This window comes from Talaromyces rugulosus, chromosome IV (genome assembly GCF_013368755.1).
Source record: "Talaromyces rugulosus chromosome IV, complete sequence".
In the NCBI taxonomy this organism is placed as follows: domain Eukaryota; kingdom Fungi; phylum Ascomycota; class Eurotiomycetes; order Eurotiales; family Trichocomaceae; genus Talaromyces; species Talaromyces rugulosus.
The window spans coordinates 2,373,167-2,398,956 of NC_049564.1; the positions used below are offsets into that span (position 1 = coordinate 2,373,167).

Sequence of the window (25,790 nt, forward strand, 5' to 3'; positions counted from 1 at the left end):
TCAAGCTGCTGACGACGAACAAACCATTGAATTGATTGAGGGAAGGCACTGATTTTTCTCCTTTTTTCCCTGCCGGTTCGTAGATAGATATTGATCATACTTGTCAGATTCCGAACTGAGAAGGTCACTCGTTTTCGATACCGCTGACAGCCAGAACATCTGTCTAAACGAAGACTAGAAATATCAAGCTCACCCAGAAGTTCAGAATCGATCATAAATTGGAGATGATTATCCTGTAGTCTCAAAAGGTCCGATACGACGGTTTGACAGTTGCCGCGACAGCGGATCGAGCCTTCACAATGAAATCGATCACCCACACGGTTTGGGAGTCTATCAAGAACAAAATAGAACCTTTCGACAAGTGCATTGGTAGTCTCCTCGAACACCTGACTGGATCTAGTCAAACCTTCTCGTGCCTTTTTTCGTAGGGCTGTCATTCCAGCGGTATCAGATATCCTTAACGGCCCGCAAAGTTCGATATTGAAACGAGAGACTTTCACGTCAAAGAGTCGGCTGGCTACTTGATCACCATCCACACATCGACCCAGTGAACGACCCATGCGAAAGACCGCATGGTTGTGGAGCCATTGGGAGATGTCGTTTCGTTGCGTCTTGTTGGGGTGATCATCTTTGCGATTCATCCTTTTGCCAGTCCCAAGGGAAAGCACATAACCAGATACGTGGAAAGACAACAGCCGACGTCGTTCAAGAAGACAGAGAAGAGTAGGATTATTGTGACCGCCTAATCCACCGTCCTGAAGTGTTCTTTTCAGAGGGACGTCCATTTCCACCGGCGCGTATAGCCTAGTCCAGGTGAGCAGTCTGCCAAATGAATAGACGGTCAATCTTACCCTGGTGCAGCAGACGTTGCTTGCCCGCTTTAAAGAGTTAGCACTGCGAGAAGAGAGAAAGGCAGATACATACATTTTCCACACTAGAGGTTCATTTGTGACATCCTCATGATGCACAAACTCATATCCTGGCGTCATTAGCTCAAATTCATCATTATGGAAATGCCGCTTTTACCGCACTGACTCCCCACGGCAGCATTTCCGTTGTATGTGGCGAACACCAACGTAGAAGAATTTTCAGTATCCGTTGCCGTGATGAGTACTTTCTTTCCGGAGTATCCTTTGGTGTACCCAAACATGGGGCGATCCGATCCCAGGATATCCATTAAAGTTTGCGCCATGGTATTTGCGTCGTATACGCCGTCAGAAATGATGCAGCGTAGAAGACCTGTAAAGAAATTCCAGAACTGGCCGCTGACCCACGGAGATCTGTGAAATACACGTCGCGCGAGTTTGTCAAATACATGGCTGCATTGGTGAACATTCCAGCCCATCATTATGAGGCCTATAACGATGAGACCCCCTGTGCTATGATTCAGTAGTGCTTTTCGTAGAAGGAATGATAGCATACCTGAGCTTGTCCCTCCTGACAAATCAAACAGATCAACAAGGGGCGTTTCAATCAAGTCTTGCATAGCCCGTAAAAATTCTAGGGGTATAACGCCTCTCGTACCGCCGCCATCAATGCTGAGAATACTCAAGTTTGCCGTCGGAGGGGTTAAACTCGCTACTACTCTTGCGGAAACTTTGCATAGAATACAAAACGACACAACGAACCGTTGGTCCGCCTCCTTCGACTCCTGACCATAAATGCGCGCGCATTGGTCACAGATTGTATGACCGCAGGTGAGGACATGCTCTTCGGGCTTTCGCCGTATGCAGAAGAGGCACGTGTGGTTAGACCGCATTAGCGACCAGACTCGACTTCGGAGGCTCAAGTTGTCGCTGTGGACCTGAGCCGAAGTCCTATCTCCGGTTGCTAATTCACCAAACAGCCGACAAAAATGGGTTTCTATCAAAGTTGGTATAGTAACCGCATCCTCGCCATTGGCCACCTGGCTTGCAGCCTGGGAGCAGAAAGGCATATATAGAGAGTGGAAGACTTCGCTTGGGGGGAACCCTAGTAATGTTAAATTTGCTTAAGTGCTGGATATTTGATTCTTACGATGCATATTTGGCGGATAAGCGTCCATGAGGATGGCAGATGCGATGAAAGAAGCCATGTCATAATAGGAGACATCAAGCGCCAGACTAAGTCGAAGAAAGTTTATAATATGGCCGACAAATGCCCCCTCAAGGAGATTGTCCGCCCTCGTCGCAGCAATGAAATCGAATGGATCCGATGCGGTTTTGGCAACGTGCTCAAGAGCGAGACGGAAAAAAGCCGCAAAGTGGCTACAGGATAGCCGCGTTCCATTTTGATTGCGTCGTTCGTTGATTTCCTGCAAGTGTGACAAAAGGACATTCTTGAGTGGCATATTTCCTTGATTCTTAGATTTGTTCTGGTAGAAAGGCGGCAGTAGCGTATACATGTCACCTATCTCAGTCCAATCCGGTCCACTAATGTAATCTTCGATCTGCTGCTGTGTACTGGCAGACTCAGACCAGATTAAAATCACATTTGGGCGGTTGGAAGAAGGAAGGCTGGACGACTGTGCTGCCTTCGCCCAGCCGATTAACTGGATTGCAACTTCTCTCAGATCTGAAAAATCTTCGACAAAGATGCAAATCAGGTCACTAAAGGGAAAGGTGAGACGCGCCAAAAGAACGTTCACGATGTGTCGAGATGTAGCAGGCCACTTTACTTCAAGTAGGTGGTTCTTTGATTCTGTCGACAACTCATCCTGGACAGGTGCTGTAAATGGATTGCAGTCTGCTAGAAGCAAAGGTGCACAGGAGCTCGCGGTGGAATCTACCACACGGAGGTCATATAGACTGGACATGGAAGTGCGCCTTTGAAAGCTATCAGGGAAGACCGCGCGGATGGCTTTATCTTTTGCAGCCTGTCCAACAAAGTGCAGTAACTGAGGTGTCTGAGAGTCCGGGTTTGGCAAACCTTGAAGGAGGTTAGATAGACGCCCGGTATTTTGCAACCAAAATCCATCCTTGTATATGACTCGGAGCCAGGATGCATCTTCAGTGACTAGCTTCATATTTTAAAGCATTATACGGTAATATGGTTAGCAAAATGTTGTTTCTGGACGTTCCAGCGGCTTAAATTATACGGAGAACTAGATCTTAATTTCGCCTTATTCTTAATGAGTTTTCCAGGAACAAAATCTCTCTTTCCGGCTTTCCGGTTTCCTCTAGGTCTGATCTTTGGCCAACCTACAGTAATGATGTAAGGCTGAACAGGGAGTCCGGAGGTACTGTCGGACAGGGAATTCCAATTTAAACAAGAGGATGGTTCGGATCAATCACATGAACGGTATTGTTCACCTTACTCTGCACTCTAGTTTGAATGTATGTCTCCTTTTAGTTCTTGGTTGGACCTCACACCAGACCCATTTTTTATATATGCTGGGGTTAGTAAAAGGGATACAAAGTTGCTTAAGTCAGTACATAACTAAATGAACGATACGTTAATGTAATGAGAAAAGAACAATTAAATGAAATATTAAAAGAATGATTCAAGTGTGATTATAGAAGAAGTGTTGAATTATAAAAGAGTAAATTGGTGTGATTAAAGTATGATTAGTGTGTGATCAAAGCGTGATTAGCGTGTGATCAAAGTATGATTAAAAAGTTTATTTATTAAAGTACAATTTAAAGAATCATTAAAAACTTGGAATAACTCATATTCTAGTTGAACTATTCTAACAAAAAGTATGATGATTCTTCCGCACAACTCCACACGTCCAAGTCCTCACTCATCCTCCTACCACTGGCATGAGGCACATCCTCTAGAAACGCCAGATACTGTGCATACATTATCTGAGCCCTCCACCTCTCACTTATGGATTGGTAGTTCTGATCGTGTCACACGGAAAAAATCATCCAACGTTTCACCTTCAAGCACCAACAGCCTAGACCTTTCTGATCGTGTCACATGGAATAAATCACCCAGCGCTTCACCTTCAAGCACCAACAGCCTAGCCCTTTCTGGCGGTGTGAGGCATCCTACGTCCAGCTTTGGCTGGTCATCGGTCATTCAATCGAAATTTCTCAAGGCTCCTGCAGCAATACAGGGAGCTACTGACACTGGTTTCACCTTGTCAACAACTTCAATCACGGATTTATCGACCCCACCAGTTGATATGCCTTTTAGCTCCACTGTTTCAGTATCAAGTTTATTTACCACCCCAACTATCATTAGCATTTCATCAGTGTCTGCTGTTTCCACCTTGCCGACTGCCATACCGGTTCCCATCGTGCCGAACAGCCCATCCTCTACGGCACCAGACTCTCCTACTTTCACCACGGAAGCTGGGAACAAAGGAACTACAGTCGGAGTGAAAGTGGGATACATCGGAGGAGCAATACTGGGGGCTGCTGCGGTGGCGTTATGCCTTGTTTTAATCAGCAGATGGTATCAATCCAAGCAGACCCAATATCGCACGAATCATTGCGCACAAGATGTATCTCACTTCTCAGATTGATCTCCGCCAGTGAAAAAATTGGAAGTATAGTTTATATACATCTAAGCCTTAGATAAAACCTTCGTATCCATGATCCATGTTGATGCCCCAGTAACCGAGAAATTGGTTTTCTGCCTTCCCTAAACCTGCTGAGCAGTGTTCAATGGAGTGCTGCAGCATATTCTGTATTCTCACTGTCTCCTTGTTGATTTTGACTATCGAGGTGTAAAGCTGCATCAGAGAACCCTTTACCTCCTGGAGATATGCCAACTCTGCCTGTAACCTTCCAATGTGACGCTTCAAGTCAAGGATCTCTTCGTCGTATTGCGCTCTGCGTTGTTTAGATCTCGTCATCTCTGTCCGTAGTCGGTCTGTGACAGATGTACTTCCGCCGTGGGTTCGAATCAGATAGTCCAAGTCGGGAAGAAGAATTTCCTCGGGAATATTTGGATTCGGCTTCGCTCGTCTCGGTGAGAGTGGTGGAGGAATTCCGGTTTCCATGCTTTCAAAACCCCGTGAGACAGCCTCCGAGCTCCTGTTTCCCTGCATGGCCGTTGTGCTGGCACCAGAATCAGTGCCTTTAAACGATACGAATCTCTTCAGCTTGTTAGACTTCTTATATTTGTCCATACTTTGCTTTTGTTCGTGTTTGAAGTTGGGCTTTGTGGGTTGGGCTTTGTAAATTTTATACTAGTGTACTGGAATGAGCGGATTTGCCGCCAATGGTGACGTCATGCTTCATTATTTCGATCAGTTGCATACGATACATGAATATGATACCACTCCGTATTTGCCGTACACTTTAACCCAACTGGAAGAAAGGTTGTGCCCCGAAATCCAATTCCGGAAAAGACATGCCGCTGGGCTCCTGACCCATCCCAGATTGTCCATTGGGCAGCGAAGACATGTTCTGGGTCTCCTGTAAAGAAATTAGCAGAGCTACACTGGCGATAAGAAGGAATTAAGTACTCACGGCTGGGTTGGATGGAAGATAGTTGTGCTTGATCTTCCGCCATTCGTATTTGAGACCATGAATAGTTCTCTGGCGATTTTCAGGCATGGCACTGTTGAATGAATCGGTAATTTCCTTCCATGTCATCGGCGGCTTTCTCAGCTTCAGTTCAGCTAGCAAAGTGTCCTCGTGAAAGCGATAGGCCTCTCGTTTGCTGGACATTATGTGATGTGTGAGTAACCTGTCTGCGAGGGTGATCTAGTCCGCTGATATATCCTGTCATTCTCCTGGCTTTGTTCTCCTCCCCCGTGAACTTAAATTCAGGGAAACTCTAATAAACTGACCGTTTATATGATCAGCCCTTGCCATGTACATAACGAAGTTTCCCCAAAGGCACAACATTCATCTGAACAGGAGGAAAATGGACAACAAGAACGGAGACCAAGATATATGGGAAAGTCTTATTGCTGAATGGGAGAATGATATGGCTCCTGACATGCAGACTTCTGGGGTGAGTTTCTCTGACTGGCATCCAGCTGGTCTCTCGGGAAGTCGTTCGCCTGCTCCGGACCTCAGCTTGGGTAAGACGGATACATCACCCAAAGAGAATCAAACAGACGCATCTGGCCCGTTTAGCTCCCCCATCAATACCGAGAGTGCAGGGCAACATGCAACGATACAAGAGGATATCGAACGACTTAAACGAGAGTAAGTCACGCAGTTACCATTATTAAAGCATGATCAGTTAACCGCATGCAAGGCTTGACGAGAAATCCCAGTATGTCCAGTCATATTCTCCCATTAGGACGTACTAAAATGAAACCATCAGAATGTTGGCCGAGCTAGTCGAGTATGTCGATACCTCACTTCAACCATGGACGGTGGCGATGACAGATGCTATCAAAGATCTAAGCGCAAGGTGCGATCGGTTGGAGAAGCATTATGCGTGATTCAGAGGCAGCTCAATGAATGGACAATTTTCTGTTTACCCCTCCAATTAGTGACGCACTAGTCATGCACCTAAATCTGCCCCAAACAAAGAAACAAAGAAACAAAGAACCAACAAGGGTTCTAGCCGCAGAAGTTGGCTTTCCGGATAACGGCAAGTTTCCGGAAAGGTAATTTCGGGGGATAGCAGACGTACGAATTATAAGAACAATATAAGCATGTCAGCTGCGTGTTATCACAGGGACTAACTTGAAAATGGGTTCTCGGAGGAACTTGCGTTTTTTAACTTTCTTATCAATCCTACCTCCGGAGTCTGATCAGCGCCTCCCTAGACATCAAACGGAATATTTGCGGATGCTGATCGAATACGACAATTTGCCACTTGGCTCAAGTTTATTAGCCCTTTTTTTCACATGGATTCTCTTGGCAGGGTATCTAGTATTTCCAGGAACTTTCACTTCCATCGATCATCTTGCTAGTGAAAGCGTACCTAAAACCTTGCTTGTACGGGCGGTTCGGAATCTGCCCCTCCTATGGACAGCAGCGATCTGCTGCGGTATTGGTGCATGTGGCATTATTTGGTTGTGGTGGAAGCTCAGGGCGAACTACTTTTATACCATGAATCGCTTGTTTTTGTGAGTATAACGTCATTGACTAGACAGCAGACTAATAAAGACAACAGACCTGGTGGAACTCACTCAATAATGGGATTTTTAACGACAGTTGTGAATGTTTATACTGGTCACAACGGTCACTGGTCAATTACTGCAGTGATCACTGCTACCGTCACTGGAATTCTCTCCGTCCTCCTACTCGGTCTCTATGGTATTTATCTACTGGTATTTCTTGCAAGAATCAAACAGGACCATCTTAGCCAAGTCCACCGCTGGAGGCATTAGTTTGAACGTAGAAATTCCATCATTGTATACAATATCAATATTTTTTTTGGATCTTTGAGATAAATTGTACATTTACAGCGGCAGATCGCTCCTCATTGGATCATGTTTTGGTCCCATGGCCAACCCCGGAAGATGCCACTTGTAACATTGTAATGCTCCGATACGGTATGGCTGTTGGTACTAACAAATACATGACAAAAAGTTACGCATGCATACCGGCGATCATGGCGGATTCGGTCCCATCCCGGGATCACGCTCAGCAGCAAAGTGGCATTACGTCCTACCTGGACCTGGAGCGGGGAACTGTTCGCGACGGGATATAAAATAGACCCTGCTTTCTCTCGTTGTTCCCATCCTTTCTCGCTGCTTGTCTCTGTCCCCTTTTAGTCCTCTGTTTCTCCCGGACAATAACCCCCCGCGAGTGGTCTCGACGTCCACTGGCTCTTGATCAGACTTGGCGATCAATCCTGCCCAAACTCCGTGACCATATTCTTACACGACCCTGCTGTAGCACGTCGTCTCCCTCTTTGTCAAGATCGACTAGCCAGTCGGTGAGTGTTATTCACCCGCTCTGTGAGCTGCTATCCGACGGAGTCATTTAGCAATTTGCTACCTGTTCTCCCAAAGAGGAGACGACCAGCCCGCAGGAGGAGGATACAGTAAGTATCAGGAACAGCAATCTCACCCCAGTATAGGCTGATGTATTCGTAGTTTCAGCGCGTCAAAAGCCTACAGTTGCTGTCCAAAACAGAGCCGATGTGCCTTCCCAGAGACAACCCCGTCAAGGGCGAGCTCGTACAAACCCCAGCCGCAAAGGCTCGACGTTCCTCCGGCATAAGGCGCCGCGCCAAGCCTACCAAAGTAAAGAGAATATCAATTCCGATTCTTTCTCAGCCCATGAGTGTCTTGACCAAGAACATGTCCCACATTTCCGTCAGAAACATGAGAGCCTGGGTGACCCGCGATGTTGAAACGCGGCACAAGGAGATCGCTCAGAAGAACGGCAAGATCCCCAGACCTATGAACTCATTTTTGCTCTACCGATCTGCGTACACCGAGCGCATTAAAGCATGGTGCGCAGACACCAACCACCAAGTTGTGTCAAAGGTATCCGGGCAAAGCTGGCCTAAGGAGCCGGCGCATATACGCGAGCATTATGAGTCACTAGCCCTAATAGAACGGGATAACCATCATAAAGCTTATCCTAATTACAAGTTTATGCCGAAAAAAAAGTATAAGCCTCCTAGGGATAAGCGCAAAGAAGGGCAGGAATTCAACCATCCCGATAACCCCTGTCCATCCCCTGCCACTTCGGAAAGGACCAAATCATCGGGATCGAACTGTTCCTTTAATAGCCAGGCGTCAACCCCAGCAGACAATCACGGCTATTTATTGGGTACATACGATCCTTCTTCTTTGCAGTTGCCAGAGAGTCGATCTACAGTTGCTCCCCGCGTCTCATCGTCGACTGAAGCTGGATACCCGATAGGATGCAATCGGTTCTCTCCCAGTGGAGGTCAAGAACTAATCAATGCTCAGTACAATACGGGTAGTCTGGCTGGAACCCCACACGGCGTGTATCACCAACTGGAGCCGTCCTACCCAACTGGTCACGCGGTTAGTCATTTAGAAGGACCGCAGCCCTGTCCGCATTTTCTCAACTCAGAGGTTCCTGGGGACTATTTATATTACTTGAGTCAGCTCAGCGTCCGGCAGATGAACCAGAGCATGAACCCAAACTTTATTCAGACCGTTGCTGATACGGATTACGAGACCATGGGCATGTAGATCACTGACCCAGAGGAGAACAACGATCTAGATAGGATCTGATCGGAAGTCAGCAAATACTTGAAAGGAAAACCGCGGACAGGACACGTTTTATTGCTTTTTTGACTTTCTATTCTTGCCTGTTTTTTTTTTTTTTTTTTTTTTTGTTTTCTTTGGTTTTTTTTTTAATATCCCGACCTCATGGGCAGTTTTTCGTTTTCTTCTCCTTTTTTCCCTTCTCTATCAGTTGCAAGTATTTAGTGACAGCATGCGAATTCTATTTGAGAGACAAGGCCGGTTCTAAATGGTAAACTGGGGGTTTCGGTACACGGCGCCAGCATTGCGCGCCTGATTGGGTGGGTGACTACTAGCATGATACTTAGCGTACCGTTGTGTCGGGAATTATGTGCAAATCAGACCAGTTTTCAGCCCTCCCTTACTAGTCATGGCTCACCACGTGACTTGACCTCTCATGCGGGCAAGAACTTTATTTCTTTGTTTGGGCCTCAGCGTGGCGGCCGGACCGGGCCTGTAACCAGCCAAACTGTGTGGGGCTACATTTGATTACCGTGGATGGCGCACGGACAGTAGGCTATCCGTACCGAGCAGTTTTAGGAAGACTGCCATAATATCTACAGTCTATCGTAAGGAGATTCCAGTGAGCATGTAAGCTCAAAATGTTTGGAAAACCCTAAGATATAACCAAAATTACAGGCATGTTCAAGCAGCCTGTACCTTTATGGGCGACGACGCTGTGGCCACAGGCACTAATTGCTATAGCTGCACACCTACGACGTAGGTTCTGGCGGGAATGTAGACTATTAGCTAGCAGCTTATACGTCCAATTGAAAACAGTGCGTATCTATTGCCTAAATAATTTCTAGCAAGAATCACATTCCAGAAGCAGCGAGGCCAGTTTGACTAGACGTCTCGGCGTGACGACATCGTGTAACTGCGACTAGGTTGAAAGAGCAACTCAGCCAAATCAATAGAGTGAACTCGGCTATTCAAGTCGTTTGATACAGGGTGCACATGCCGATGAAACACTTGTATTGAATGTACCAACTTGTCCACCTTTTGGCCTATTCTATCTTTTGGATCTTCACGGGAAGATCTTATTAGATCTTTCATATTGGCCTGCATATTTGAAATGTAGACCTCCATCCTAGGCCTCTGGTCGTGAAGAGGGGAAACTATCGCCGGTTGATCTGAAAGCAGCCCAGAAGCGCTGGTGCGCTCCATGATGGCAAACCTCACCTCATCACGAGTTTTGTGCGTAGCAGCTACTAAGAGGGGTCAGTAACCCAAGGAACCCATTAGGAATGGCATACCAGTTATCAGCATTTTTCCGCTCCTGGCTTTGATCTCTTCATCGATTAATGAGCCAACGTTCATATTTTGGGGCAGGATTTCAATTCGATCATGGATCCCGTATTTACTAGGCGCATCGGTGTTATTTGGCATAAAAAGGTAGATGCGCAGCATCTACTGGTAGGTCAATACGAATATAATCCATAGAGACAGGAAAATGGAACTTACATAGCCACCTTGATCTTGCTTGAGTAGCTCCTGCATCCAGTTGCGGACCCAGTCAAGTTGACCTATCACAGTCAGGAAAAGACCTTATACGATAGAGCATAGCATACTTGAGTGCTCAACCTCCCAAGCGAGGGTTATATTTCGCATAGAAGATTGCCATCGCCAACGCTGTTTGAGTATCTCCTTGACATATGAAATCTGGGCAGCAATCCCAATTCCAGTGGCAAACATGACAGTACACCCATACCCACGAAGATCCAATGGTACACCGTACGGCCCGTCCACCCACGTCAGATGGGCCGCATTACTCGATGCATTTCGAAGCAGCTTCGCCGTAAAGCCAGTCCGAACCTGAACCAGAAAGGAAAGTGATGTAGCGCATCCATTTTCGTCTTCCTCCCACCATGCCACGGCAAATGGGTGGTTCTGGAACAGTGACCAGACAGACACTCCAGGGATTCGGAGTTGAAAGAACTGGCCCGCTCGGACTTTGAAGGGTTGGATGTTGGACACCTGCAACGTCACAGAATCTTTCTGTGGGATGATGATGGTTCGGGGAAGCGGCCTGTGAACTGATATATTAGAGAGAAGCATAGAGATGCCATGAATCACCAAAGTGACGATAAATGCGGCCGCACCACCGAGAAGGTAATAACGAATAAATGCATTCTCTGTTGGGGTGTGCCGCCAAATGGTACAAAATGCCACAATAGTGAGGGCATGATGCGATTTAATGAAAAGCTCATAACATGGCCGCCGCAGGAACAGGAATATGACGATAAGGCCAATGGCGACAGCAGCCTATCATCTCAGTAACACATTCAGATATGGGCGAGCATGACCTACCAGCAATCCATATAACTGAGTTCCAGATCCGACGGATATTTGCTTTTCGATGAGGAGGATCAGGAAATGGGTTAAAATTTGCGCAGTGGTTACCATGGACACCGTGCTATGAATGTGGAGGTAGGTCCTCAATGAAAGTCCCATGAGATCCGCGATAAGAGCGGGCTGGCTGGCGAGTAAAAGGGAGAAGTTGATGGTGCTGAGGCTTGCCGACCTGTCACCCGTGTCGCGCAGCGACCGTGCCCCGAGTACGTTAGTGACAATGTTAACGGCCAAATAGCCCATCTGAAAACAGAGCCGTAGCCAAGTGACACTGCCGAAGAATCGAGCTCGGGGGAAAACCAAAGGCAGAGCGAGATATCGGATGACGAGGGAGCCAAGTCGCTGATGAGCCACCCAGGCGATTTTTTGTAACGCTCGAAGGAGTATAGGTAATATGGCCATAACGGCGCAAGTCACAGCATAGACTTTAGTTAGTTCTATCATGATTACCCAGCTGTGGACTTGAATGGCATTGGTGATGTGACTAATATGTACCCCTCGGCCCGCTTTCCAGAATCCGGTTCTCCGGGTCTGCATTTCCGGAAGTCTGGCTAACCAGATACCGGGTCCCGGCTAAGTATAGGCTTTGGTGCTAATGCACTTATAAATTTAATATGGGTCTGATGATCTACGAATCAAATTCTTGCTGACAGCCACCTGTAGCACCGCTTAAGATGCTATACTACCCTCCAGTAGAGTTCGGGAGGCAATTCGCGCAACCCACCGTATCATAGACCAAGCGCTTCATATGGGAAAGGTACATTATTAAAGCCCAGTTAACGATTCACCGCACAAAGAGCGGCGATTCCAGCGGCGACTCTACTCTTTTGATAGACACGTTCATTATTCAATTCAAATTCTAGGATGAATCGGTAGTTTTATAAAAGTTAATAATACTTATACCGTGGATATCCACCCGGTGATGCTGCTGATCTCCTTTCTCGCCTCTTCACTTGCATTCTTTTCAAGTCCAACTGCAACGAGGCAATACGTTCTTCCAGATATTCAATGTCCGGGTCCTCATTCTCCCAGTTCGATTTGCTTGCAATAGCTCTTCGCCCACGACTCGGTGACTTGAACTCTGATTCACTACTGGAGGGGGAATTCCTTCTGACGTTTCTTCGGCTAGCAATCGATTTTTTTGCAATCGATTTTTTTGAACGCACATTATCAATCCTTTTGGAACGTGCTTGTGTCCCCTCCCGACTGTAAAAATTGACGACCAGATCATAAGCTACCTTCTCTCCCATTACCTCTTTAAATTTATTCCAACGCAGCCATCTTTCCCACTTGTAAAACCTGCCGTTTCTCTGCTTCACGAGAGAAACTTCGCATACTGCATCGCAGTGCTCCGGGTCGTCGATGATGTCATCATTTAGGCGTAATCCTACAAAGGTAACCTTGTCAATATAGCGTGCGTCTTTGTATTGGAAATCTTTCGACTGGATTCCGTAGTCTGGCGGCTTATTGGGCATGTTGAGGAAAGCTTTTACAACCTCTTTACCAATCTTTGATCCGGGTAGGATAACTCCAATTGCCTTCTCTTCATCAGGTTGGACCACGACCGTGCACCCCCGCGCCCCCCCTAGATAGGACGACATTGCATGATAAGTTTTAATTATTTGTCCGTCCGTGGTTCGGCAGGGAGTCCTGCTGGCCTCGGACCCCGAGGTGCTAATCGATTCATCTCCGGTATCGGCATGCTGCAGTTCAACCGTTGGTTCTGGGGTGCTGTTTACGGTCGATTCGTCTCCAGTATCTGAATCAGCAGCCATAGTACGTTCTAGCTCGGCACTCCTGGTAAGTTGAAACTGCACCATCCATTCTCGAGGATAATGATTGCTAGTAACCCATTTTTTGATATTCTGGTTGGCCACGCCAATTTTTTCTTGCGCGGTCCGGTATTTTTTGTCAGAGTGCTCTTGCGTCTTCCCGAACGACTTCGTTATTTCTTGAGCAGATACGACTTCCACCACAAGACCTGCATATGAAATGCAACATTCTTTTCGATGCATACCATGCTTTTTATTGTAAACTTTGAGTTTTTCATTGCAGCGGTCGATGGCAAGCGCTGCTTCATGATTACGTGGATCGTTGATAAGTTGGTGGATGTACGGAGTGCATTTTTGGTACATTTTCACGTGATAGGACCGAGGCATTGTTCCCTGAGCGGGGATATCTTTCATTGGAATATCACCATCTTGATCATATCCATCTATGTCGTCGCTTTCGTCTGTCAAGGGATCACTGGCACTCGAGTATGCATTCTCAGCAAATGCTTCGCTGGGCATTCCTAATCTCTTCATGGCTTTGTTCAACTCTAGTTTTGTGACTATTAGCATATTTCGCTGCCCCAATCGAAATCTTTACCTACTCTGGAACGCTTTGGTTGCCCTGGGGTCCTCGTTTTTATCAGGATGGACACGACGGCTGAGACGACGAAATGCGTTTGTAATAGTTTTTTTGTCGGCTGTGGAAGCATTGAACTCATTATACTTATCAGCTATTCCCAACATTTCGTATGGTTTCCTGGACGATGTATTCAAAATGTGATCTATCTCTTTACCCTTCTCAATCGACGTTGAAGTCTTTGTAGGTTTTGGAGGGCCAGTGAATAAGGAGGAAAAATCGCCTCTACTCTGGGTTCCATGTTCATCGGCGTCAGAGGTAACTGTGGGGGCTGGCGGTTTGGAAGTTACCTCAGGTGCTGTGCTTTGTGGCGCCTCTTTTCCTTCTTTCTTTTTTGCATTTTTTTTGTCAAATAGACCAACTGTTTGTAGTTTCTCATATTGAGTATTGTGCTCGTGTGAAGAGCTACGAAGTCTCTTCCGGGACTTTTCCCCTGATGGGTCAGGTAATTGCGGATATTGGATCATACTGGGTTGCTTGCTGCGAGGAAGCAGTGCCATTTAGTGGGCTGGAGTAGCTTTATAAGATGGAACCTGATGAGGAAATCCGGCTCTCCAGAGCAGGCGTTACCGGATCCCCACTGTCCTCCGGAATGTGGTCCACTCCGGAAATACCATTCAACAGGGTCATTTACGCTTAAAATCCCAGTCTTAGGCGACTCCGATGATTATGAAATGACTGTCGATAGCTGAAAAGACCATGTAATTTAACGGAAAATATTATGCATTTAAAGAATTGAATTGATACTAATCTGACATATTTAATACAGACAACTGGTTCATTATTCCAGACTGTAAACTACGTCCTAGGACAAAAAAAATTGCAATCTATCAGGCGATCAGACAAATTCTCCGTGCTTCCATTATCCACGGAGCATTGAGATGAACTGCTATTCCATATTTGTGAACCATACGCAAAAGAAACCGGGCCGACAATTATCATTTCATTGTTAATAGCCGTGCGCGGTGTCACCAGTATAACCAATGGAAGTTTGCTATCCGTTTCGAGTGTTTCACCCCAGGTCAGGCCACCAGAATTGTGGCCAATCACCATACCTTTTGCATCTGTGAGTTTAACGGTAATAAATGTGTCTGGCCCAGTACCCGTTTCACTCTCGCGTTGCCAGACTTGCACGTTGCATCTCCCAGGTGCAAATGGGAGCGCGGTTGGTATTGCCGGGTTATAAGAGCTTGATGGCTGGATAGTGTAGGCACAGTTTATGAACCCCGAAGCTGTGGGACTGAGTGTGGGGGCCGGTGTTCCCCCACAGTTGCAATAGGCCGATGTTCCGGTAGTTGATATGATTGCTGCACACCCAGGCAAGCCGCCTTTGCCCGGTACATTGGTAGGTGCCACTGTCGTGAGGGGGATGAGTGTAGTTTTATTGACCTCGCAGGTATAGGTAGTAGACTTATCAATTCCGACAGTGGTACCAATTCCAGCTACCCAGCCGTCATTGCATGCACAATATGATGTTGGTGGGAAGCTTTCTCCCGAAATTGTTGTAGCAGAAGCCAAGGTCATAGAACATGCGGTAATAGGCAAGGGAGATTTGGGGGTAGAGGGATGGGTTGTCGGGGTAGAAGGCGTGGTGGGTGTCATGTATGATGGCCGTGAACCGGGGGTGCTCGCGGTAGGGGATGTCGTCTTTGGTGTCCAAGACGAGATATTCCTCGGCGTTGTAGATTGGAAGCCATTGCACCGTGCCTGGATTGTTGACGAGACGAAGGGAAAAAGAAGAGATGAGAAAACAGTTAGGATATAGATTGACATGTTGGAATCGTGGTACAAACAATAAGTTGTTAATTCGTTTTTATTGAGGATGCGGAATCTTTCTGATATATAGTAAAAATCCATTAAGATAAGATCAATATCATAGAACTAAAACTCTAGAATCTCTTAATCCCTCTTTAATCCTTCTTTAATCCCTCTTTAATCCCTCTTTAATCCTTCTTTAATTCTTCTTTAATCCTTCTTGAATCCTTCTTGAATCCTTCTTGAATCACTCTTGAATCACTCTTGAATCACTCTTGAATCTCTCTTGAATCTCTCTTGAATCCCTCTTTTACAGGAAAGCTTCGACTCACCCAGCTACTGTCAGCCATTTACACACATGAAACGACGTCGGCTGTTGATGCTTGAATCAAGAGCCGACACTTGCTTAAATGGATCCAGTGCTGGCCCTTGGGGTCCAGTTTTGGTTTTGATGGCTAGTTTGTTTCCTTATATTTATATAGCGTCACATCATTGGAGACACTTGAAGGAGCTCTACAGCAATTTCTGGACCTTGTTTCAAGCTGAAGACATCTGTTTCCACCTCAGCGGTTGTTCGATAAGAGCAGACCATTCAACCATGTCACTTATTCGCTCCCGATCATTTTCATGGAGTCTGAATAACGAACACCAAGCAGGAAAGGTGTTGCTGGATCTCCCGGCTGAATTATTGCAATTAATATGCGATTTTGTATGAAACCCCCACCCCAAATCACATGACATACTAAAGATTCAGACGGGATCATGTCGCGGCACATGGGCACTTTATAACACTTCCCAGCAGCTACGAGCTCACGCAGCTAGGTCATTGTTTCGGCATTCAAGTATCAATTTCAAGAACGGTCTTCCTTGTATGTTAAACGGAAGAAGATTGCTACCGAAGACAATACTTGATTTATTGTTGCGATGGGTATCCCATATACGGGGTGCAGATATCTTCTACTCAAACACAACACCTTTCAATGTATTTGACTTATTAAGCAGAATGTCAAATCTGAGGTGGTGCGCGTATAGTTAATCCCTTTCATTGGTCTATATCGCCACTTACATGAATCATATTAAGCTGACTTGTCGAAGGATTGAAGCGCACGAGGACAATGATGTGTCTCAGTCATTTCACCGTCGAGATATCCGTCGATACAACAAGTTCTTGAGACTCTGGCCCTCTTGCTCATTCCAATCACTGGAAGATCTTACTTTATGCGTACGTAGTCATTGGACGATTCCATACTTACCAAATCTCCGCAATTTGACGATTGATTACGAGGATCGCTTTGGGTTCGCTGTCTATGTAGATCTAACAAAGCTACCCCAGCTGTCGTCATTTGAGTTAGAAGGGTATCAGGGCGATGACCTGATACTATTGGGATATTCAGAGACATTACGGAAAGTAACTATAGCGCAATCGTACATCGGATCAAGCTTTATTCAAAACCTGGGCCGAAGCATTGAAGAACTGAACGTATGCTTCACCGAAATTTATCCAGCGGGACGACATCCCAGGATCCAGCTGCCAATTCTCAAGGTTCTGTCATTACAGGGCTCAATAAATTTCCTCCCTTTTCTCTTCCCAACGAACCCATTGATTTTGGAGGAAGTATTTGTTTCAGTCGACTGGGCGGATGAGAGGTCACTCAGGAATTTATTACAGGTTCTAGATCTGAAACGGGGTGACACGCTGTTCACAAAGCACGATGGTTCTTTAGAAAATTTTGCAGGTCGAGCCACGGAATTAGTTGAAAGTCTCGAATGGCCTGTCGACAGCGCCCATTGGGAGTCTTAATAACTCTGATATTCACTCAGTGGCCACGATTTAACAACTTATGTGCCGAATTTCTTCCTTTCATATCATATACGCCTACCTCTGTACACGATGCTTTCATCGATTTGGTTGATAATGCGGACTTTGAAGTATCGGAATAGCTTTGTTGTTTTTCTGTCTACTTAAACTCTGGGGGGGGGGGGATAAATCACATGTCCAGCTTTATTCTACAACCGGCAAAATCTCCAGAAAATATTTGGGTGAATTGGTGTAGGTTATACCACAGAAGCCTTTATACAGGCACACGGTCTGGACCCAGCCTCCATGTATTGATCAGATGGAGACAACAATTCTGTATAAAGATAGACATATATTTGAAATTAGAATAGATACCGGTCTATTTCACATGATCATAGCATTTGTATAGAGATGCAATTGTGTCTCTTGTGTCATCATCTTCTCACAGTCCGCGATGGTCAGGGGAAAACGGTACATCTGTTTCCTCCATGGCCTTGGAGTGCGAAAGACCCGTTGGTGGTTACTGATTCTGTTGATCAGATCCCATTGTTGAGGCTCAGACAAATTCGCAACACACTCCCGACAAAGTGTATCGATATTGATGTGCCGCTTAATAGGAATAAGATATGTGAACAGGGCAGCATAGGCTGAACCCGGATCATAATACACAATGGTGAAACGTCTTTCTTGAGAGTCATGCCGAGGACAAGCGATGCATGACCATGTTACAGCCATTCTCGAAATCGGTTTGACTGACCAACATATGACAGTCTTCTCGTAGCCCCACTGCCGAGGAATTAGTCTACGTCGATTGATGAGTCACTTGTTTCAAGTGAGGGCTGCTGTAAGTTACCTGTGGTATGAAACGGGTAATATACAGTATTGTATCAATATCATATACATACTTTTCATTGTCTACATACAGTCCAAAATGCAATTGGTGCAGATCTACGGAGCACGTTTAGTACTATATTTTCAAACTAGGCTCCAACCCTGGTGCACGTACGGTCGTCCCCGACTAAACGTCCCGACGTACCATGTGGAGTCTCCCCTGCATGGACGCAAGGACGAAGAAGCTTTCACGGGCCGAGAAAAGATCCTGTTCACGTGATACCTAGCAAATATCATCACAAGACTTAGCTTAGGCTATTACGATGTCGTCGCCGCTCGTGGTGGTATAGAAAGACTTGATGAAGACAAAATACTGTGGGTAAAGTATGATAAGAATCAGCTGCCTGTATCCTTTTACGGTTTCATGTAACTATCAAGGCTGTCCTGGTCATGAAAATCAATCTGATAGGATATTTAGGTGGAAGGGCGGAAAATTTCAGATACTGTGACAAATCAAAATATGCTTTACTCAGAATAGATCTATGGCGACTAGACCATTTGGATTGCCACTGTCAGAATCTATAGGAAGCACATAGCATGTTCTAGAAAAGAAATAAATCCATATAAATTCTCTGCCTCTCCCAGGCCCTCCTTTTGTAAAGAGATTAGAAAACAGAGGAAGAGAAAACCTTAAATTAATCAAGACCCCACTACACCCGAAATCCTATGAAGGAAACCCGACCTGACGTATGTCCCAAGGCAAGAATGTTTGATTTTATCGCCGAACAAGAAGGCCTAGTCTCAGGAGGAAGCCATAATACTTGTTTGCCATTCAGAGTTACCCAGTCCCGCTCTTTCAGAAGTATCTCCGAGTTGATTTCGGGTGAACTGGAGATATTATTGCCGCACCCGGATTGCATCCTAAGTGATCCTAGGTTAGTGATGATATATGGACTATCTTGAGAAAATTCGAGTTCCGTGACGACTCCCTCAGTGATCAAGGTCTCCTGCAGACCACCTGTCGCTGTGTCCCAGAGCCGAACTGTCTTGTCAAGAGAGCCGGACGCTAGAAGCCGGCTATCAGGTGAGAAAGCCACCGATAAAACCGAGCTGGAATGGCCCTCGAGAGTCTGCTGCAGACCGCCTGTCGCTGTGTTCCAGAGCTGTACTGTCTTGTCATCAGAGCCGGATGCTAGGAACCGGCCGTCAGGCGAAAAAGCCATTGACCGAACCCAGTTGGAATGACCCTCGAGAGTCTGCTGCAGATCACCTGTCGCTGTGTTCCAGAGCCGCACTGTCTTGTCATCAGAGCCGGACGCTAGGAGCTGGCCATCAGGCGAGAAGGCCACCGACCAAACCGAGTTAGAATGACCCTCGAGAGTCTGCTGTAGACCACCTGTCGCTGTGTTCCAGAGCCGCACTGTCTTGTCAAGAGAGCCGGACGCTAGAAGCCGGCTATCAGGTGAGAAGGCCACCGATAAAACCGAGCTAGAATAGCCCTCAAGAGTCTGCTGCAGACCACCTGTCGCTGTGTCCCAGAGCCGCACTATCTTGTCAAGAGAGCCGGACGCCAGGAGCCGGCTGTCAGGTGAAAAAGCCACCGACCGAACTGAGCCGGAATGACCCTCGAGAGTCTGCTGCAGATCACCTGTCGCTGTGTTCCAGACCCGCACTGTCTTGTCACCAGAGCCAGATGCCAGTAGCCGGCTGTCAGGTGAGAAGGCCACTGACCGAACCCAGCCGGAATGGCTCTCAAGAGTTTGCTGCAGACTACCTGTTGCTGTGTTCCAGAGCCGTACTGTCTTGTCACTAGAGCCGGACGCCAGCAGCCGGCCGTCAGGTGAGAAGGCCACCGACCGAACCGAGCTGGAATGGCCCTCGAGAGTCTGCTGCAGACCACCTGTCGCTGTGTTCCAAAGCCGCACTGTCTTATCAAGAGAGCTGGACGCCAGAAGCCGGCTATCAGGTGAGAAGGCCACCGACCGAACCCAGCCGGAATGGCCCTCAAGAGTCTGCTGCAGATCACCTGTCGCTGTATCCCAAAGCCGTACTGTCTTGTCATCAGAGCTAGACGCCAGCAGCCAGCCGTCGGGTGAGAAGGCCACTGACCGAACCCAGTCAGAATGACCCTCGAGAGTCTGCTGCAGATCACCAGTCGCTGTGTTCCAGACCCGCACTGTCTTATCATCAGAGCTAGACGCCAGCAGCCAGCTGTCGGGCGAGAAGGCCACCGACCGAACCCAGCCAGAATGGCCCTTAAGAGTCTGCTGCAGACCACCTGTCGCTGTGTCCCAGAGCCGCACTATCTTGTCATCAGAGCTGGACGCCAGGAGCCGGCCGTCATGTGAGAAGGCCACTGACCAAACCGAGCTGGAATGACCCTCGAGAGTCTGTAATTCTGCATTCCATCTTTCGTTAACCTGTGGCAACTGGCATATCCAACGAGGAAGGTCTGCTTCGAACTCTGTACGAATTATTGCCGTTCGAGGGGCAAACACTAATCCTGCGCAATAAATCTGAAGGGGTGCTTCGTCGGCTATCTGGCGATTTTTAAGAATAAAGCGCTTTCCATCGTGTACAAAATCAGACAATACAGAATTCTCATCGCCCTATATATTTTAGTGCACCTCTCAAATGGCTGTATACTGCGGTGCTTACTGGTATATCCATGTGCAGAGCATCAAGCATACCCACCACTTCCGATATAAGACCCAGCAGCGTCATCGCTTCTACCCAATGCAGAAAATGCTTCTGGAGGAATAGTCGCACATCTTCCATTTTGGAAGATAAGGCATCACTTTGTTCGAGGTGGTATATCCAGTAGCGACAAGAGTATTGTAATTCCGGTGGTAGATACTGGCGGATACGTTGAGGGTCAATGTCTGCTCTACGCGTTCCAGGGCTTGCTAGATGGCAGATATCTTTCTGTAGACCACGTCGCATAGTCTTAAGACACAACTTAGCGATGTCTCTGTGCTTTTGTGCTTTATCTACAGAAAACTTAGATCCGGGCTGTACCAGAAAGTCGCGAAAGGATAGATGTAGAATCCTCACTGGCTGATCTCGATCACTGGGAACATTCAAAACAGATCGGAATGAGTCTAGTCGATAGCTGATCTGGTCTGCTCCTATTTCGAGGAATAACGACAGCGCATTGATAGAAAGTGGAATAGCAAGAAGGATGACGACACCGACTATTGTCTGGAACTCTTTTAGGAGCTGCTGCTGCTCTAACTCGTCACTTTCTGGGTCGTCTAGCAGTCGATTTAGAATCGGTAGATATGTCTTATCCATTTTCGAGACATATTTGGCTTGGTCCGTGAGGAGCTCTGTAAGGCGCAATTTCGGTTCCCATTTTGAATTCTCGATATAACGGCACACTGTGGCAGCTGAAATGAATAGTGGAACGGACATCGTGACCAATACTTGGATATCATCGCCAGGCCAATCTTGCGAAATATTTTGATCGTGTTTAATCTTCGCAAATCGGTCCTGTAGGAATAAATGTATGTCATGTTCAGTCACTTCTTCAGGTATCTCATGAAGAACTAGGTCCTGATATTCATAATCCGCGACCTTTGAAAAGGCACGGTAAATTGGCGGTTCGGTTCTGCTAGTCACGAAAATTCGAAGTCGCACTGCTTCTATCTTCTGTAGAAGAGGCAGTAATTGAATTATATTCTGGACATCTTGGTCGTGTTCACATTCATCCAAGGCGTCAATTACTATCACGACGGATTGAGGTTGTCGGCTGAGTGGGTCAAGATTGAGCAATGGTTGAAAAAGTAGTTTTTCAAACTGCTCTCTGAGTGATTTTGACACAATATCAGGGTCGTGATTGAGTGCCTTTTGCACACCAGATCTCAGCCCAGAGATCTGGAGCATCAGTTGCCTTGTTAGTGTTGGGAAAAACCTGCTCGCGTTCCCTCGCTCCCCTTCACCCCGCTTAAAGAAGAAGCTGGCACCCAGATGATTGGTGTCCTTAAGCGACCTTGCCACAGTTCGAGATATTGTGGATTTTCCCGTCCCAGCCATCCCCTTCAGCCAGAAGATGCCTTTTAGGGATGACGATCGAGCCCATTTCATTATCTGCTGAAGGAGCTCGGTCCTAGTGCCTGGAAGACATTGGGCTTCATTTCGATCAGAGAAGGAATCAAATTCTGCCTCTATTACGGCTTTCAACTTCTCCAGATCCATGTGTTGACTAATACGATCGGTATCATGGACCAGGCCGACTATCAGAGAGCTATGCAGTTCTTGAGTCATTATACCGAGTCAAAATACGGTACTGGATGAACGTACGTTTGATCCACTTGTAACGACAAGAGGAATGAAGATTTATATCTCTCAAGGTTCTGGATCGCGCCCTCCACCTCTTCCCGTTGCATGGGCCATTTTAAGGCTCGTATTCCCACTTTTCTCATCAGCTTCTTTCCCTTTCCTGGATCAAGTGTCGCGTCCAAGGCACGCAGGTCGGAGAGGCAATCAGTAATATCGCTGGCTAGTTGCGACGAGATAGATAGGGCCCGTTTGTCGTTGCTTTGGAGAACTTTCTGTAGGTTTTGGAGGGTTCCTTGAAAGCCAGCGATCGCCCGCTGTAGGGTCAAAATTTCATCTCGCGCATTCTTCACCTCGTGAATGTAGCTCCCACAAAGCTTCACGAGGCTTCCCGTTAATTGAATGACTGCAATAACGCTTGCCGCCGAGGATAAACCATCCATTTGGAGGGTGCGGCATAATATCGTTGGTGCTTTAGGTAGGATGGCGACCGGAGTGTAATCCAGAATTATATTATTAATTATAAGTTGGGTGTTTCCAGCGAGATAAAGAGGGGTTATACACCAGACGCGAGGCTGTGCCAGGCGCTAATGTGATTAATCATGCATTCCTTAACCCTGTTGAACCGCAAGGTGGTTGCTATGAGGTGAGTCGCATTAGCGGCCTGCACACATGGTATCACGTGAGTCGGGTTTAATGTCGGAAATAGGATTAGGTGCAGGATGCAAACAATACAAATATAAAATTGATATAATGAAGGTCTGAAAGGTCTGAAACTAAATACTGTACATGAAAACACAACAAATTTATACTCAAAACATGCGCAATTTCTGACTAGATCATCAAGTTGATTTATATGATCTGTATGATCCGTTTGATTTGTATGATTTGGTGTTGAACCTGATAAACTGTTGAAAAAATATATAGCAAAGTTGAGCATTCTGACTGGTTCGTTTTTGGATTAGTAAGGTAGTCCATTTTCCGACATTTAATCACAGACCGTTAGGCTAGGGTTGCCCATCATATATGGAAATATAGCATTGTAATACAATGTCTTGTATTGTATATTACCTGCTTCATACCACAACTAACTTACACCAAGCTTCATTTGAAACAGGGGCTCAATGATCTACTTAGACTAATATCTTGGCAGCGGGGCTGTGAGAGAACTGTCGTGTGTTTATCAGTCAAACCGATTTCGAGAATGACTGTATAGATCCGCGATGTAAAGAGAACATGTTCTATTGGTATTAACACTTGCTGTTTCAATCGAGAAGCTGACTTACATATACGTCGGACTTGATGAAAAGCGATTTTTGTGGGCTCAATACTTAAAGGATTTACATGTTATTATATTTAAGTTAGGAATCGAAGAGACAGCCTCGGTGGATAAAGACCCTTCCCCAGTCACACTTCAATCACACTTCAATCACTCCTTAATTACTTTTTAATTACCTTTCGATTCATTTTTTTAACTATTTTTAATCACTCTCTCATCACTCTTCTTCTCCTAGTTTGAGCTTGCAACCTTTCTTCCTTAGGCATTGTGGACAAAGAATACGAACAGGTTGGCTCCTGCTCACCAGGGTGGAGATCTCAAGTGACATAGCTCTCTTATTACGTTTCACTCTGAAACATAGCGCATTTTCTGAGTTGAGTAGCCTGTAGGTCAAGCACGGGAAGGTGTTGTACCTTTATTTATGCCATCCCCATCCACGTAAAAATCGTGTCTCCTGAGGCATTGATGCAAAAGCTAATCATGAGTGACAACCAGGACACATATCTACCCCAAGCCGTGAGTAGGAATTCCATATTTAGATGAAACATTTCTAATTTACCATGCGGCCCGAAGTTCTCCTTTCCAGATTGGGGCCTCCTGCATTTTCTCAACATGAGGGAGGACTATATACGATATACAATAGAAAATCTGGAAAACACCAATAACTATCACGTCAACATAATCGAACAGACCACAGAGTCGACAAGACGTGACCAGGAAACAATTTCACAGTTAAACAAAGATATTGACAACCTTCGAACCCAGCAGAGAGATACAGAGGCTGCGCTAAAAGAGATCACTGCGCAGCGTGATCAAGAACGAGAGGTTTTACTTGAGGTTAGAAAAGCCTTAGACCGAGAAGTCAAATGGAGAGAAAAGAGTCTGAATCATACTTGCTGGGCGTGTAGTGATGAATTGGAGGAGCTGCGAATGCAGAGGAACTCTATGCAGAATACTATTGATGAGGCAGTTGATAATCGAAATCAGCTCCAGAAAAGTCAGGCACAGGTCAAGCACCTTGAGGAAGTGGTTTCTGCTCTAAAATTGACTGCACAGCAACGGGACGATATTACAAACTTGAACGAAGGGAGGGGAGGCAGTTTATTAGCCATGGATTTAGCAACTTAGCTCACACATAGTAAACGAAAACCGTGCAAGAATGCATGCAGCAGCACTGTCACCTTAAAGTGCTGGATTATATCTATCCTTGCATTATGCAAAGAGAATCTGTACTTCTGCGTACTGTATCACTTTTTATTCTCCAAGAATTTACCAATTGATATATTCTAGCTAAAATTCATAATTTGAACCTCGAATTTTTTAAGATGTGTCCTCGTCAAGGACTGCATGTCTACTATTTGAGCTGTGATAATATTTCGATACATCGATCCGAAACGTAGTGTCACCTCGCCACTCTAAAAGTCTCAAAGCAAGCTGGAAAATAAAAGCTTCTGGAAGACTTTTGTTTATGAGCCAGCTTTTATCCGCTGCACGCGCATACATATCCAAGAATAGTTCGCGAATTGGAATTGTGACCGAATGATTCGAATTGTTGTATACATAATTTATTGCGCTTGCACCTGGGAAATACCCATACTCATCTTGTGCCTCCGGAAAGCCTCTCTCTAAAATGGCGTCAACTGCTGCATTTTGGAACTCGCCGTCCAGAAATTTATCACCCAATATATAGGCTTTCACAAGGATAAGACATTCGTTATTTTCCACGGAATCCGGTTCGGTATGAAGCACCGGAAGGGTTTTAAAATAGAGCCAGTGAGCGTACAGTTCGAATATGTCCGGTTCGTCGTCCGGTAGTTGGATAGTTCGTTCCAAAGACTCCTTCCATTCACCGGAAATGGCCTTTTCGAAAAATGGAGAGGAGCAACGAAGCAGGTTTTCATGAACTCTGATTACGAGCCGCCTGCCGACCTCTATAGCGACCGTTCTTCCAGATAGCCTTTACCAAAAAACATTAGCATTTAGCGAAGCGCGTTCGAAAGTATCACGAACATGGATTT

At 46.1% G+C, this 25,790-nt stretch overlaps 8 protein-coding genes across 8 annotated transcripts, besides 1 other annotated feature; 4 read left to right on the forward strand and 4 right to left on the reverse strand.

Annotated features, from left to right (window-relative positions):
* Nucleotides 1–228: 228 nt before the first annotated feature.
* TRUGW13939_07627 (uncharacterized protein) lies at nt 229–3,004 on the reverse strand (the record flags this gene model as incomplete). The annotated part of the gene is made up of 7 exons (XM_035490766.1): nt 229–292; nt 352–804; nt 852–878; nt 925–979; nt 1,036–1,356; nt 1,423–1,971; nt 2,017–3,004. The coding sequence occupies 7 exons, from the start codon at nt 3,002–3,004 to the stop codon at nt 229–231; spliced, it is 2,457 nt and encodes an 818-aa protein (XP_035346659.1).
* A 675-nt stretch (nt 3,005–3,679) lies between these two features.
* TRUGW13939_07628 (uncharacterized protein) lies at nt 3,680–4,450 on the forward strand (the record flags this gene model as incomplete). The annotated part of the gene is made up of 1 exon (XM_035490767.1): nt 3,680–4,450. One exon carries the CDS (start codon nt 3,680–3,682, stop codon nt 4,448–4,450), a length of 771 nt encoding a protein of 256 aa, XP_035346660.1.
* A 48-nt stretch (nt 4,451–4,498) lies between these two features.
* On the reverse strand, nt 4,499–5,603 carry TRUGW13939_07629 (uncharacterized protein; the record flags this gene model as incomplete). The annotated part of the gene is made up of 3 exons (XM_035490768.1): nt 4,499–4,988; nt 5,192–5,348; nt 5,399–5,603. The coding sequence occupies 3 exons, from the start codon at nt 5,601–5,603 to the stop codon at nt 4,499–4,501; spliced, it is 852 nt and encodes a 283-aa protein (XP_035346661.1).
* Nucleotides 5,604–5,802: 199 nt separating this feature from the next.
* Nucleotides 5,803–6,331, forward strand: TRUGW13939_07630 (uncharacterized protein; the record flags this gene model as incomplete). Its single annotated transcript, XM_035490769.1, has 3 exons — nt 5,803–6,089; nt 6,142–6,159; nt 6,211–6,331. 3 exons carry the CDS (start codon nt 5,803–5,805, stop codon nt 6,329–6,331), a joined length of 426 nt encoding a protein of 141 aa, XP_035346662.1.
* Nucleotides 6,332–7,984: 1,653 nt separating this feature from the next.
* TRUGW13939_07631 (uncharacterized protein) lies at nt 7,985–9,016 on the forward strand (the record flags this gene model as incomplete). The annotated part of the gene is made up of 1 exon (XM_035490770.1): nt 7,985–9,016. The coding sequence occupies one exon, from the start codon at nt 7,985–7,987 to the stop codon at nt 9,014–9,016; it is 1,032 nt and encodes a 343-aa protein (XP_035346663.1).
* A 900-nt stretch (nt 9,017–9,916) lies between these two features.
* On the reverse strand, nt 9,917–15,604 carry TRUGW13939_07632 (uncharacterized protein; the record flags this gene model as incomplete). Its single annotated transcript, XM_035490771.1, has 8 exons — nt 9,917–10,278; nt 10,327–10,480; nt 10,535–10,596; nt 10,642–11,335; nt 11,381–11,906; nt 12,326–13,742; nt 13,797–14,311; nt 14,745–15,604. The coding sequence occupies 8 exons, from the start codon at nt 15,602–15,604 to the stop codon at nt 9,917–9,919; spliced, it is 4,590 nt and encodes a 1,529-aa protein (XP_035346664.1).
* Nucleotides 15,605–18,925: 3,321 nt separating this feature from the next.
* TRUGW13939_07633 (uncharacterized protein) lies at nt 18,926–22,936 on the reverse strand (the record flags this gene model as incomplete). The annotated part of the gene is made up of 3 exons (XM_035490772.1): nt 18,926–20,824; nt 20,874–22,461; nt 22,518–22,936. 3 exons carry the CDS (start codon nt 22,934–22,936, stop codon nt 18,926–18,928), a joined length of 3,906 nt encoding a protein of 1,301 aa, XP_035346665.1.
* Nucleotides 22,937–24,384: 1,448 nt separating this feature from the next.
* TRUGW13939_07634 (uncharacterized protein) lies at nt 24,385–24,900 on the forward strand (the record flags this gene model as incomplete). The annotated part of the gene is made up of 1 exon (XM_035490773.1): nt 24,385–24,900. The coding sequence occupies one exon, from the start codon at nt 24,385–24,387 to the stop codon at nt 24,898–24,900; it is 516 nt and encodes a 171-aa protein (XP_035346666.1).
* Nucleotides 24,901–25,531: 631 nt separating this feature from the next.
* Nucleotides 25,532–25,618: a sequence feature (Short protein (TRUGW13939_07635, QKX60490.1) was converted to a misc_feature.).
* Nucleotides 25,619–25,790: the final 172 nt, after the last annotated feature.